The 14,705-nt window shown below is 39.1% G+C and overlaps 1 protein-coding gene across 1 annotated transcript in view; it reads right to left on the bottom strand.

The window, feature by feature from the left end:
• The window catches only part of MYBPC3 (myosin binding protein C3), a 60,012-nt gene that overhangs the window by 13,005 nt on the left and 32,302 nt on the right, over positions 1-14,705 (bottom strand). Inside the window, exons 20-26 of the mRNA XM_063398425.1 lie at positions 13,650-13,727; positions 12,388-12,547; positions 10,292-10,396; positions 6,882-7,070; positions 4,801-4,935; positions 3,411-3,578; positions 2,043-2,131 (exon numbers count right to left, since the gene is read on the bottom strand). Coding sequence (XP_063254495.1) covers positions 2,043-2,131; positions 3,411-3,578; positions 4,801-4,935; positions 6,882-7,070; positions 10,292-10,396; positions 12,388-12,547; positions 13,650-13,727 — 924 coding nt within the window. The remainder of the gene's footprint in view (positions 1-2,042; positions 2,132-3,410; positions 3,579-4,800; positions 4,936-6,881; positions 7,071-10,291; positions 10,397-12,387; positions 12,548-13,649; positions 13,728-14,705) is intronic.

The following is a 14,705-nucleotide window of genomic DNA, read 5'->3' as shown; positions in this document are numbered from 1 at the left end:
TTCAATTTGGCCAAATTTGACAGAGATCTCTAAGATTAGCTTAATACAGTTCTGTGTAAAAATGATGACAGAATGAAATGCCAAAACCTCAGTTAGTGTCCCCACTGAGGAAAAGTCAGGGAAAGCTTGGTCTTTTAACTAATTTGTTTGGCAACAGCTGAATGATGAGGCAGGATTAAGTGAAGCTCTGGATTAGTTGCTACATGCACTTACCCTGGCCAGGGAACTGAGGACATGTCAGTCAGGGGAGGAAGACAAAGAACTGGCAAATCTCGGAATATTGCAGTGAGGCTGCTCTCAGCAGAGGAGTGGCTGGATGTGCTGGGAAGGGGTGGTCATGTGGGGGTGTCATGGTTTAACACCTCCCTTCCTGGCAGAGTCTTGTAGGGAGCAGAAAGGGCCCTGACTCTGTGTGTGCACTGCTCTCAGCAACAGCTAAAACACCCTAAAATCATCAATACTCTTTTCAGCACTAGTTCAAAACATGACCCCACAGTAGCTTCCATGAAGAAAATTAACTCTGCCCAGTCAAAACCAGCACAAGGGACATAAGACACAAATCTCTAAAATGTTAAACTTTATTCCCCTGCTTGTCAAAGCTTGTCAAATTGGTGCAATTTTTCTTCAATTTGGACATCAAAGCAGGAAAAATGTCTGTTTATTTTAGGTTTTGTTTAAAGTAATTGCGTAACTCAGAAATAGCAGATGTACAAATCTTGAATTTTGTCTGTGGCTAGACGTTAGTGAGAAAGTCATTTTAACAATTTTGGAGATAAGAAATGTGAAAGAAAAAAAATAGGCTTGTGATTATGCTGAAATAATTCAAGCATTCAATTCAAGAAAGTTTCTCCATTCAAGGGCTTGCAATTGTGTACTAATGAGATGTATCTCATTAGTGAAAAAATTTACTTTCCATATAACCCAGTAACCACAGGGCAAAAAGACATGTGCCTTTACGCTTAGATAGATCTTTCTCTAACAATTTTTATTTTCTTGCTGGTGCTGCTCAAACAAAAGAATACAGGTGATGTGTGCATATATGTCTCCCCTGTGGAAAAGATGTTTTGTGTATCTCCAGCATCTTTTATATGAGAATTTCAAAGGTCTTCACTAATAACAGGATTACATTTCTATAAATGTCAATCCTGGACTGTAGAGAAGTTTCAGTGTCTTCAAATTTGAACTGAGGACTTGATTAGGTGATATATCTGTTAGTACTGAGGATCTCTCTCTCAGAGCCAGAGTCTGTAATTTACAATTTATTTTGTTATTTCTCCCTTAGAAAATTATTTCCTTACACACCCTAATTCTTGCACTCTATTGATATTATAGACTTGCATCTGAAAAAAGGCGTGTGGGGTTTTAGAAACAGTCAGACAGGTTCTGTACAGCTCTAGAAAATGCCAAGGCGAGGCAACCAGTCAAGTCAGTCTTTGTGTATATTTTAGCAGTTTTGTGCATGCTTTAGTGAAGTGTAGTTACATACAGGCACCCTTGATAATCCTCATCATGCTCTGTTTGTACCTCCAGCTCATGCAAGGCAATGCCCAAGGGGGTCTTTGTACACACACTCAGGTTCTGCATCCCAGGGCCAGCAGGGTCTTGTGTTTATGTGCAAACTGAGTTTTGCAGTCAGCCTCTCAGAAATTAACATACACACTTTTGCCAGAGAAGTTGCCCAGTGACATCACAGACCTTGTTTCCAGAAGAGTAATTAGCTGGATTCTTACAGTTTTGTCTGCTTCTCTCTAAGGTGCCTCCTGTGCTCAGTAAGCACGAATGGACTTGCACACACTTGCACCACTTTTTTTCTTCTTCCCCAAAAGGTGGGATTAAAGAAGAAATTCTGACTGTTAAAAAAATGTGACTGAAAAAAGAGGGGTTCCCTCCCCTTCTCAAATGTTCAAGAGGGTTTAATGAATCATACGCCATATTTATGTAATTCTGCTTAAGCAGTGAAGGAATGGGAACTTGCATTAGGGAAACTAATTTATGTAAGTAATCATAAATAACCATGACAAAACAGAAAAGCTGATACATACCTGAAAAGGGATCACAATGTTGATTGTCTCACCCACTTTCTTCACCAGAGTCTGTCTGAGGTGACGTGGCAGCCAGAATTTGGGACGCTCTGCAGTTAAGCATTAGTACACTAAATACAAAACTTTTGATAATATGCAACATTACTTATAGCAAAAATAAGGCAATGGATAATTGTAAGCATAAGAAAATTGTGGAGACACTGTTTATACTTTGAGGGAGTAGCTCAGTCTCTCAGTAGTTTCAAATGTATTTGTCTCCTGGATAAAAAGTTAGTATTAAGTCTCAGTTATGTATTTACATCTGAGCATATTTTCAGTGACAGCAGCATTTGTGAAAATGTGTCTCATCTGAAATGCCAAATTTGGATGGCTTCTGTTGGATGTGAGTCTTCTCTATGGACTGTGCTTCTTTGGAGAAATTACTCAGTTCAGTAGAAAGGATGAGACAAGGGATGTATTGGAGTAAAAGAATGATTATAGATTATGATTATCTATTGCTCTATTGATACTGAAGCACCTTGTAAATTAGCACTTGGAGGTATTTATGGGCATACTCAGAAAGCCCAGAAACTCATGGATTCCTTTATCTTACTACAGTCATTCAGTTATAATTCTTTCTTTGAGATGGATGTAGTGTAATCTCTTTGTAGCATCTTACTTTTCATTAACAAAGAAGGACTCTACTGCATGTATTCTTCATCTAGTCTCTGCTTTCCTCTACCTCACTGGAAAGCTTTCCAGGCTCTCCTTTTATCCTTACTCTTTTCTCTGTCAATTACAGAAGGAATTTCTTAACATACAGTTGGACTCTCTGTCTTCATGACCATTTGGTAATGAGATGCATTAAAACTTTGTTTTATTTACATTGGCTCAATTTACTGCCAGTGAGACTGGCAGACACTTGGTGTGAGCCAAGGTTGAGGAATCCACTATTAGCAGCTCTTGATGTCTTTTGGACTCCAGTCAAATGAGTTTTAATCTACAGCTGTTGGGTGATACCCAGGGTGGTAATTAGTAATCTGCGACAATGAAGTAAATAGATCTCTTGCCATAGCCAACAGAATCATTTGGCAGTGATACAGCAGTTTTCCAAGCAGGGAGGTAAATATTAAATAAATGTTTCTTAAATGCTGACAGTGCCATTGCAAGAGGTGAAACGTCCATATTTTGAAAGTAAGAAGTAGAATTTTACTTTAAGAGCTATGCTTTACAAATATAAGACCTGGGTGCTGTAGAGATGTTCTCAGAGTCAGAAGACACTGGGCACCTATCAAAGTGGAAGAGCAGTTTGTGTGATATTCTTAGAGAGAGGCAGAATTTTGGCCAGAGGGGATAAATGAGTAGGATTTATTCAGTGTAGATACTCACGCAGGATCTCTTGGACAGTAACAGGCTCTTTTATTGTTGCTGCTCCGCTCTCGCCAGCCAGGTTTACAGCCTTGATACGGAAATAGAGTTTGTCCCCCGTGACCAGATCTTTAATCAGTGCAGACGTGCGCTCAGTTAGGCCAGGAAGAGCAGGAATCCATTCCGTAGCTGCAAGTACAATATTGGCATATTGCAATAATACATTATTTTTCCAAACTGATGGCTTGCTTGCAATTGAAAGTAAAATTCTATTAGGGTAAAATGAATTCAAGTCACAACACCACACTTAAAATGGAATAAAATAAGTTGGAAGAAGAACTCTGGATCGAGGAGATGTGTTTACATATGGAGTTAAGGAATCTCTACACTTTGTTATTCAAAATAGCTAAGGATAAGGGAATAATCTTTAGGTAGTTCCTCTGGCATTTTGTTTTATGGAGCTTAGAGCTGTGGGACTTCTTGACATTTATTTTTACTACACGGAAAGGGGAAGAATTTTGGAAGTAGCTTTAGCAAAAAAGTCAAGCCTTAATTTAATTTTTTTTCTTGGAGTGAGTATACCTTCTGTGGCTGTCCAAACAGATCAGTGAGAGTCACATATACTGAAAACAATAATAGAGCACACAACTGTTGGAATTTATTGTTTAATTCTCAATGGACACAGTAGAACAGAATTCTTAGTGCTTCCTTATTATAAAGCACAGATATATGACGGATAAAATCATTCTGCTATGACAATGACATGGAGATTCTGGCAATTTTATAGTGATGGCTCATTAAAGACTATAAATTATTTCTTTGTATTTCTTATTTCATAAATTATGCCCTGTAAACTCTCTAGTTTAGATTATTTGGCAATCAAGCCTAGTGTCAGGGAAAATGTCAATATTCAGTTTGTTGTTTGACTTTTATGACATAAGTATTATGTTGTAGCATCACAGAACGTTAAATTTTGTAGATATGGTGCTGTTACACTCTTTATTACCAGTGCAAGTATTAAATGAGGTAGGGTAATGGTTACTTTAAAGTTTGACTGATGTTGTCACAATCATGTTATTTTATTTGTTTTAAGGACTATGCAATCCGTGAATGATACAGAAGTATAGTAGTGACTCTAGAACAGCAATGATATTTTTGCATTACTTATGTGTATTAAAGCTTATGATGATTGTGTGTGAAGATGACATTATGGATGTGACTTCCATGGTTTTACAGTCACATCATAGTGAGTATGGTGATGGTTGGCAAGGATGGTAGGCAGAGATTAGGGTTAAAATTTGATCATGCTGGACGTGGTTATGTTGTTGGTAATGTATTGAGGTGAAGTTATTGCAATTGTAGCATTTTTTAAATGCTCTGTTGCTGCTGCCTAGTACTCATGCTTACTTACATCCATCTTTGCAGTATTCCACCATGTAACCATCTAATCCCCCCGCTCCAATCCGCTCAGGGGGCCTCCACTTCAAGGAAACAGTGCTGTCAGAAACATCTTCCACTGTAAAGTGGGTTGGTTCACTTGGAGGAGCTGTAAGGAAATACAGCAAGTAGATTCTGAGAAATAGCAATACAACTATGAGAATTAAAATAAATCTACCTGAAGCTCAGTTGTAAAATGCAACACCTATTACATAATTTGACAAAAACACACATAAGATTCCTCTAATAGGACGGGGAACAAGAGGTTAAGATAGTAGATCCTATTCACAGATGCTCCCTTATGAGAAAAGCCACTGAATAAAGAAGACTTGTAGAAGGGAGTCAAATTGTCATCATAAGTCTGCAGAGAAGTCTAGAAATGAAAATATGTACCTTTTGTATTCTGTACTTACACCCTGATTGTAACTGGACAAAATTTGCATGGTCAGAGGACCAAATTGACAGTGGCTACATTTCACTTCACTCACACAGTAAAGAAAATGATCAAAAGTTATGACTACATGTTTATAGAAACACTACTTCTGATTTGTGCATTTGTGCATATGTAACAGAGACATATTTGAGAAAAATATTTTGGAGATGAAAAATTTTGATTTAGATGCAGCTTTTTCAGAACAGGTGTGTCATGGCTTTTTATAAACCCACAGTTCAGAAAAACCACTAGCTAAATTCAGTCTTCTGCAGCATGACTATTATCTACTAATTTAAAAATAATCAAGAAAAGCCCTGACTAGAGGACCCAAAATACACATAAATGTTACTGTGAAATAATTGATACCAAAAAGCAAACAGAAAACAATTTTTTCAAAATAACATTTAGGGTACAAGACCATAAAATTTCATGTAAGTACCATAAGAGCAATCATGGTAACAAAAGGTATGTTTGGCATAATCTGTGTATATGTGTATTATAAACTAAACAGCTTCTGAATATACATAACAAATTTTACAAGGTAAATTAAATACAGGTTCACAAATTGTGGAACTAATTGTAATCAGTCTTAGTTCCCAAAGGTATTGTAAAAACACCAACAAAAATATCACCCACATTCATTTCTGTAACTGTCAAAAATGTTCATATTCACATGGTAGCAAGGACAGCACACAGGAGGAAAATGCAATTGGGAGCATACACAACCACACAGTACACGATCAAAACCCCAAACCTCTTCTCTGAAGAAGTAAGTGTGAACTTTATCCTTAATCAAGTAAAACTCTGCCTATCCCATGAAAACTTTGGACCTTTTTTTTCAGTGGCTCCACTTGATGGTTCTTGTTTGACCTCTTTTGTTGTGGACCAGCCGTTGTGTGTCTGAAATCCAGAATTAAGAGACCCTTCTTGCACTTCAGCCTTCCCTTCTGACTCCTTCACTGCATCATCTGCTTTTACATTATCTCCGTCAGCAGGCTGTCCCTCTTCGCTGTTACTTGTAGATTGAGAAACTCTAGTCATTTTAATCTCCAGCTATTTGTATTTTTGTGGGTCTTCTCCCTAAAAGTATTAGTAGGCAGGCTTCCTGAGGACTCCTTTAGTTTGCTCCTTGCTCAGGGAACTGCAGGAGACACTGTGCTGCTGTGTTGGGCAGGATTATTTATAGAAAATCATTCCTCAAATATTTTCTTAATCATCTATCCTTTTAGCTGTGGAGAGGGCTGGGATTAAGGGAGCACTGGACGGGATACTGTGATATTTGCACCCATAAGGGAATGGGAGAAGCTGAGAGGGACAGGGAAATCTCTGTCAATTAGTTCTCCTCCTTTCCAGATACAGCTTGACTCTCACACTTCTAATTATAACAACTAAAAATTGATCAGCAATTTTATGAAACTGGAACCTCTGTGCTCTTCAGGAAGAGGAATGAGAGATAGAGAAGAGGAGCATTACAAAGGAAAAGGTTGATTAAATATAGAATATAGAGATGGTTGATAGCCTCTTTTCTGACACATTCTCTTTAGCTGTAAGAGCACTTGAAGAGTTCAAAATTGTCCTGTCTTGGTTTTATCCTAGAAATACCATGGAGTTTCAAAACTCACCGATTGGCATGAAGGGTTGTGAGGCAGGGCTTGGCCGGGACATGCCAATAGAATTCACAGCATAAATCCGCATCTCATAAACCACGCCTTCAATCATGCGCTTGGCTTCGTAGGTTAGCTCCTTTAAAAGGTCAAAGTTCAGTCTCATCCATCGGTAGCTCTTCTTCTTCTTTCTCTCTAAAATGTAGCCTGGAAAGAACAGCTGTTAATGATGTAAAAGAACTGGAAATTGTTATCTCACATGCAGGAAAAACAAAAATCCTGTTAAGTGAAGGAGAAATTTCCTTGAAATGTCTAAGATGTGGTATAGTGTTAAAAATTAATTTCTCTCATCTATTCTGCTTCAATTCACTAATCTTGACTAACAGCCTAAACCTCCCACAAAGAATTAATTGGATGAACAGTTTGACAATTCCTTTTTTTAAAAATTCGTTATTAATGTTTTATCAAAGAACTGATTCTAGATCTCTGTGTTCTTTGCAAAGCAGTGAAAATGCAGAATGCTTCCCAGACAGTGCAGGTCTCACCTTCCTTCAGCCCTACAGTGAGTGAGATATGGCCACTCACCGTTTTTCTTGCTCTGATTTCCTTGGGAAGGAAAGTGAGCCTGTATAATAACAGAGAACAAAGAGAGCCGGGTGCAGTGCAGAGCAAATCTGTAGTACAGCTTAAGGTGCCCTCTGTATCCCTGGAATCCATGTCTTAGCACTTGTCCACCCAGAACATCCATAGCCTTTCCAACACTACCATGCTGTTTTCCAGAATGACTAAGTGAGGCTGGATTATCAGTATAAAAGATAAACTTCTCATTTCCCAAAACTGGGAATCGAATCTGTGATTCCTGATGCTTAATACAGAGGATGGTTGTATATCCCATTGGAAACATACATGTCAGATATTTTCCAGTTGATCTGCTACAAAGGCCTACTGGAGTTTTCTTTCCATTTAGCTGTATTAAATTTCTGCTGCTTCTCTGTGTTAGCGTGAGTGGATGTGATCTACGTAGGCTTCTTTTAAACAACTGCTATGAAAGCTATTCATCTTTTAGAGCAGAATGAATAATCAGAGCACACACTGAGCAGTCATGTACACATGCCATGAATTTAGTGTATTGTATAGGTGTGTTCCTACCCATAGGCTGCAGAGGTCTGTAGGGTGTCTGTAACAGGGGTCAGCTGCAACAGTGTAGGTCCCTAGCAAGGACTTACATGGTTGAGCTGTGCTGCTCACCAAGGTCATTTGGTCATCACACTTGCACAAGTCCCTTTGGTATACCTGAGAAGTATGAGTCACCCTTAAGGTGTCTCCAGGGATGAGGGGAATGACAGGCACATTTGATTTGCTGGCATGCCGAAGGCACAGACACCCTGCAGCCCTTCCTGTCAATGCTGAAATGCAAGAGGAGCATGGGAGTCTACAGAATGTTCTGGGGAAAGAACAGTGGAGGTATCTTTAAGCTGACAGGTTGTATCATCACTTTAAAGTCATGAAGAAGTGATCCTGGCGTGCTTTTTTCCCAGTAGCTTTCAGAATTAAATGCTGTAAGCAAAGAACCTGTGGTTCTTTTGGTATGTTCCTGTTTTTTTCTCTCTTCACCAGGGTCTATGAGACTGAGAGAAGTTTCATCAATAGTTTCTGGGGCTTTTTGCCGCTACAGAAAAGCAGTGTTAAGCTTGTAAGTGTCAAAATGAAGACTTTTGCAATTCAGAAAACCAACCAACCAACCAACAACAACAACAAACCCCTCCAAAAAACCACAGAACCCCCCCCCCCCCCAAAAAAAAAACCCTCCAAAAAACCAAAAAAACAAACCACCACACAACAACAACAAAAACAACTGGCAAAAAGGAGATAAAATGACAATACTGGTCATATTGGTAACTCTTGGTAAAGCAGATTATTTCCCCAAATGCACCAAATATGTGAAAGATACTGTTTTAGTAATAAAAAAAACACACAAAACTCCAGGAAAGGTGAAGATGGGGTGTGAATTTCCTTTTTATATCTGTTGGATATAGCTAATAAAGATTGTATCTGACTGCCATCTGTAACAATACGAAGACAGATAAGAATGAATATGCCTTTCCCTCCCACATTTTTAGCTTGTTTAAAAAGCTCTATTTGAATGGGTAGTGCTGCATCTCGGGTTTTCCTCTCCCCCTGCTGCAGGTGTTTTGTTGGAGCTCTACCAGTGCTAGTTGAAGAAACCTCCTCAGCCAGTGCAAAGGGTCATTACCTGGACATTAACAAAATCCTTCTTTTGGCAGTGAAAACAAAGCAAAGAACTTTTCAAAATATGTACCCTGAAAACCCTACAAAACAAAATCACAGGCTTTGTATAGTCACTGAGATGGGGGTTGCCTGTGCTAATGACACAACCACTGCTAAATATCTTTGCACATAATATTTGAAACTGCTGACTTCCTGCTTGCTTCCTGTCAGAATAGATGAAACCACAAAGCACTGGCCCAGCAGTACCTTATTTATTCCTGCATGGGTAAAATCTTTGATTTAAATGAGGCAGACCTTGTGGAAATTAATGAAGTCCAAACATCCAAAAGCAAATACAAACTCCTCTCCTCCAGATACTATTCATGAGATCAAAAGAATTCTGGACACTTCTAGCTCTGCCATCCCCGTGGGAGTCCATATAGCTTTTAATGTATTTTTTTAAAGAAGCTCAAGCTCCAGAGATCTTTATTAAACAAATTGCTAGATATGGACTCTCCGGAGGAATTTTCCCCCTAAAATTGGTGAAGACCCTGCATTATTTTCTTTTTCTTGTGAGGATCACAGACATTTCTATCTAAAATTCACTATGCTCTTTGCAGAACTTAAAATGGTAGCAGTGGTAATCTTGATTGTGCCTGCTGGTTTCCTGCATCACATGATAACCTTGCACTCTAGTTTTACGTACAGATTCTAAGGTAACTAAAATGATTGAAGCTGTTTTATGACCCGTTGTTTTATATGAAGTAAAATTATGAAGCAGTTTTCTGTAATAAAACATGTATTGCATGAGTGCCTGAGATTGCATATGTCTGGAATTGGTGACTGAGGTGGCCACAGATCTGTTTTGATATTCCTAGGTAAGCACGAAGGCCTGTATACTGACTTAAAAGTTCAGTCTTGAGTGAGAATAGTTAGCTTTAGGTATATTTCACACCCCCTTTTCACGCTTTGGTTTGCTGAAATACTTCTCTGACTCCAATGGCACAGGCAGAGGGCACTCTCCCCTCAGAACTGGAGGGGCAGAGCCCAGGCAGGGTGAAGGTTCCGTGCACCAGAGCAGCTCCTGTCTGGGGGTCAGCCTCCCTTGTGTCTAAACTCAGAATCCTTCTGTGCCATTCCAAAGGAGCAGCAAAAACACCTGCCAAGCTGCAGTGGACTTCATGAGTTTGGACTCTTACCAAGTACTGGTTGCCCACCATCGTATTTAGGGGGTTGCCACTGCACAGTACAGTAATCTTCTCCAATGTTGCTGATTGTGGGAGCTTCTGGAGGGTCGGGAACATCTGAAGAAAGTGTGAGAATGAAAGAGAGTTGTTACTGTTTCAATTTCTTCATGCAAGTAAATTAAGTATTTGTAACACTTTTTTTCTCTGTGGTATTGGTGTGGTGGTGTCCCTCAGGAATCAGTGTTGGGTCCAGTCATGTTTAATATCTTTATTGATGATCTGAATGAGGGTATTGAATTTATCATGAGCAAATTCATAGATGACATCAAGTTGGGTCAGTGTTGATTTGCTGGAGGGCAGGAGGGCTCTGCTGAGGGACCAGGACAGGCTGGATCGTGGGCCAAGGCCAATGGCATGAGCTTCAACAGGATCAAGTGCTGGGTGCTGCACTTTGGCCACAATAACCTCCTCCAGCACTACAGGCTTGGAGAAGAGTGGCTGGAAAGGGGTCCAGTGGAAAAGGACCTGGGGGTGCTGGCTGACAGCAGCTGAACGTGATCCAGTGTGTGTCCAGGTGGTCAAGAAGGCCAATGGTACCCTGGCCTTTATTGGCAATAGTGTGGCCATGAGGACCAGGGCAGTGATTGTCTCCTTGTTCTCAGCACTGGTGAGGCTGCACCTCAAGGGCTGTGTCCAGTTTTGGGCTCCTCACTACAAGAAGGTCACTGAAGTGCTGGAGCACATCCAGAGAAGGGCAATAGAGCTGGGGAAGGGTCTGGAGCACAAATCCTATGAGGAGTGGCTGATGGAGCTGGGGTTGTTTAACATGGAGAAAAAGAGGCTCGGGGGTGAAATTATTGTTCTCTACAGCTGCCTGAAAGGAAGGTGTAGCAAGGTGGGGTTTGGCCTCTTCTCCCAGGCAACCAGCAACAGGATGAGAGGACACAGGCTTAAGCTGCACCAGGAGAGGTTTAGGTTAGGCATTAGGAAGAAGTTCTTCACAGAAAGGGTGATCCAGTTTTGGAATTGGCCACCCAGGGAGTCTCCATCCCTGGAGGTGTTTTTGTAGACTAGATGTGGCAGTCAGTACCTAATCTAATTGACGTGGTGGGGTTGGACTTGATGAGATCAGCAATCTTTTCCAACCAAATTTATTATGTGATTCTGTGGTACAGCCTTGTCAGGAACAATAGGCACAACCAGAATATATTAACTTAGTCTAAAGGGAATCCTGCTCTTTGATGCTTCTTTGTTAGGTTGGTTTCCTTTACATACCATTGATTATTCAGCTCCCTTGTTCTTCCCAGACATAATAAAATTTTTGCAAAAATGTAAGGTAATTCTGTTCTGTAAGATGAGGCTTGCTCCAGGATTTCCCATTTTCTCTAGCATAAATTTTATGAAATATGACTGCATGTCTCACATATTATGTCACTTTGGAGATATTCATAGTAAATACCCTGATTTAATATTTATAAAAGATGGAAGAAAACTTAGTATTTTCCAAGCAGTTCTACATTTTTTGTAGGTGAAAGTGATTTTCTTTTATCATTTCTGATTTGCTTATAACTTGTCCTTTTGTTATGTCTGCCAGGGTATCAGCAAATTAAATATGAAAAATTTATAAAACTTACTGACTCAAAATCATATCCCTGCCAGGTCTTTTGTGACTCATTGAAGAGTCTGTCAATCTGTTCATCTTCTGTCAGATACATTATGTTTCTTTGTTACATTAACCATTTACTGCTTATAGAATGAAGTAACCTCTGTTTAAAAACATAACCCATGACAAAATTACTAGAAACTTTTCTTATCTCTGACAAGCATGTAACATGAACTTCAGAATGGAATGTCATCCATAAAATGACAGAATCACCTGAAACGGCAAATACATTGATTACTACTGGGAGTTGTTCTCTTAACTTTTCACCTCTGAAAAAATACTTTTGCCAAATTTCTGATTGATAATGTTCCTCTCCTTATGATCCTTTCCCATTTTTCTAAACCTAAAGTCAGAACTTGTATTGGACATACTTTTAGACTTTTAGAGAAGGGTGAGTTTAAGCAGACTTAAGATTCTTTCATGCTCTGGTTGTTTCTTTACTTACCAATAACTTTGACTGTGATATCAGCCTTATCTTCTCCAACTGGATTCTTAAGTATAACCCTGTAAACTCCCTCATCCTCTTTTTCTGCCCCTTCAATGATGAAGACACAGTGGTCTTCATGCATCTCCACACGGACTCTGCCTTCAGATTCAAACAGGAGCTGTGGGCAGTGAAAGTGACAGATAAAATCATTGCAAGTTGTGCCAGGGACAGCCTGATGAGTCTGTGTGTAAGCTGGTGAAAAACTACAAATCACTGTATATTACTGTAATTATTGGAAAGCTGTAAAATTTTTCAAATTCTATTTTTATGTAGAAGAGAAAAAAAAATATGCTGCTTGGCTCACATAAATAACATTTGAGAAAATTGATTCTTAGAGTCTGCAGGTTGTTGAAATTCACCACTAGTTACACAAAGCCAGTTACAATTCAAAGAATTTACTAAGTACTCCCAGAAATTCCTACTTGGGACAGCTGCCAGTATTGCTGTGAAGAGTTTCATGGATAACAGTTGGTTACTTTATAAATTAAAATAAGATTCTTGTAAGTGTTAATGACATCAGTGTGACTTCTGCCAGTCAATAATGTCATATAGGGAAACTTTCTATTTTTTGCTAAAATCCAAACAAAATGACCACAATTTTCTTGTACATATGTAATACACTCCTTTCTTCCTTATGAGCCTATGGATCTTTAGATTTAGAACATGGACCATTAGAAAGACTACATCTCCAAACAGTGGTTAGTGCAGCAGGCTCCTAACCCTGAGAATGGTTTATTGCTGTATAATAAATGTAAAATATTTTTTACTCTATCCAGAGAGAAGTAATTTACATGTAAAGTGAAAGTTTTTGTAAAGTGAGTCCTGTTTCACTGCTTCATAGCCATCCACTCTCTTGACCCATTGTCATCTTTCGGTGGCCCTGTAAGATTTTGTCCTACAGGTTACCGAGGAAGAAAACTCCCCACAAATAAATCTAAAAGAGTTTTCAAATAACTGCTTTGATGTAACCCAGCCACCATGTGATGTTGATCAGAAAGACTTTCTCAATCAGCTTCTTACTCTGAGATTGCTCCCCAGATCCCTTGTGCCCGGCAGTGTCTGGTAGTTACCACTGTGAGGCAGGATAGTGGGCCTGATGTGCTGTTGAAGTCACCATTTTAATATCTACTGACTTAAATTTTATTTTCTTGTGAGTATGACCTTTTATCTGGTAAACGCTAAGAACACTTGTGTGATTGTGTAAATAATAAGGAACTTACCTTATTATCAGTATTTAAATCACTGCTGTTTTCTGAGGGAGTCATGGAATCATCATTGTTTCGAATTAGGTCGTTTTTCTAGACAAGCAAAGAAACCACAGAAAGTCATCTAAGGCTGAGCAGAGCAGTAAAGCTGTTCTGCACGATAGAGAAGAGTTTGTTAGGGGGCTTGAATACGGAGGTGTGAGAAAAGCAAAGTGAGGCAGCAAGCAGACCTGGGAAGGACATCTACCAAAACCAAAGTAAAAAGCAGAAATGGGAAAAAAAGTATCTGAATGTGGTGAATGAAGGGAAGAATAAGTCAGCAAACTCAGATTTGCAGCTTAGCAAAGGAAGAAGCATGACATTCCTGCAGTATTGTTGTAACTGGTTGTGAACCTGTCTGTGTCCTCTGGTACTAGTTACTCTATATGTGTAAGTAGAAAAATAAGGATTACTTCTCTCTTTAACAATGGGATGGGAAATTGATATGAATATTTTAACAAGCAGAAATACAGTCAGGTCTGTAACACTCATTGATCATCATCTTTTGAGGCTGTGCTACTCTTCGTTTAGAATTTCATTAGTAAGTATATTTTACACAACCTTCAATCAAGACTGGCTGCTTTTCCTCATGTGTTGAGACCTCACATCTCAGGGGTAACACTGTATGGAGGTTGTCTGATACCAATCATCATTTCATCAGAGAAACTTCTGTATGGAAGAGTCAGTTTCTTGGCTTTTTAAAAATTTGTCTGCAGAAAAAACTTCTGAGTGTTATTTGATATGCTAACCTGAACAAGAATGTGGCATAATCCTGAAGAAATAGGAGATCGGGGGAATTAACAGAATTGGAAATATTATTTCTTTCTGTATCTACACAGAAGTGTAATGATGCTGTAGAATGTTATGCAAAATATTTCTGTTTTGTGCTAGTTATAGCTCAAAAGCCCACAGATGGTGAGGGGTGGGGATATTTTGAGATATCCAGAAAGGAAGCTCACTTAACATTTTAAGTCTAGCTTCTAAATTCCTTTTCTGGTGTTTTGTAATTGCTTTGATAAGGTAAATAGCAAG

This window comes from Prinia subflava, chromosome 5, assembly GCF_021018805.1.
Source record: "Prinia subflava isolate CZ2003 ecotype Zambia chromosome 5, Cam_Psub_1.2, whole genome shotgun sequence".
NCBI classification, from domain to species: Eukaryota; Metazoa; Chordata; class Aves; order Passeriformes; family Cisticolidae; genus Prinia; species Prinia subflava.
The sequence above is the reverse complement of the archived record's forward strand: the minus strand, read 5'-3'. Positions and strand labels throughout refer to the sequence as shown.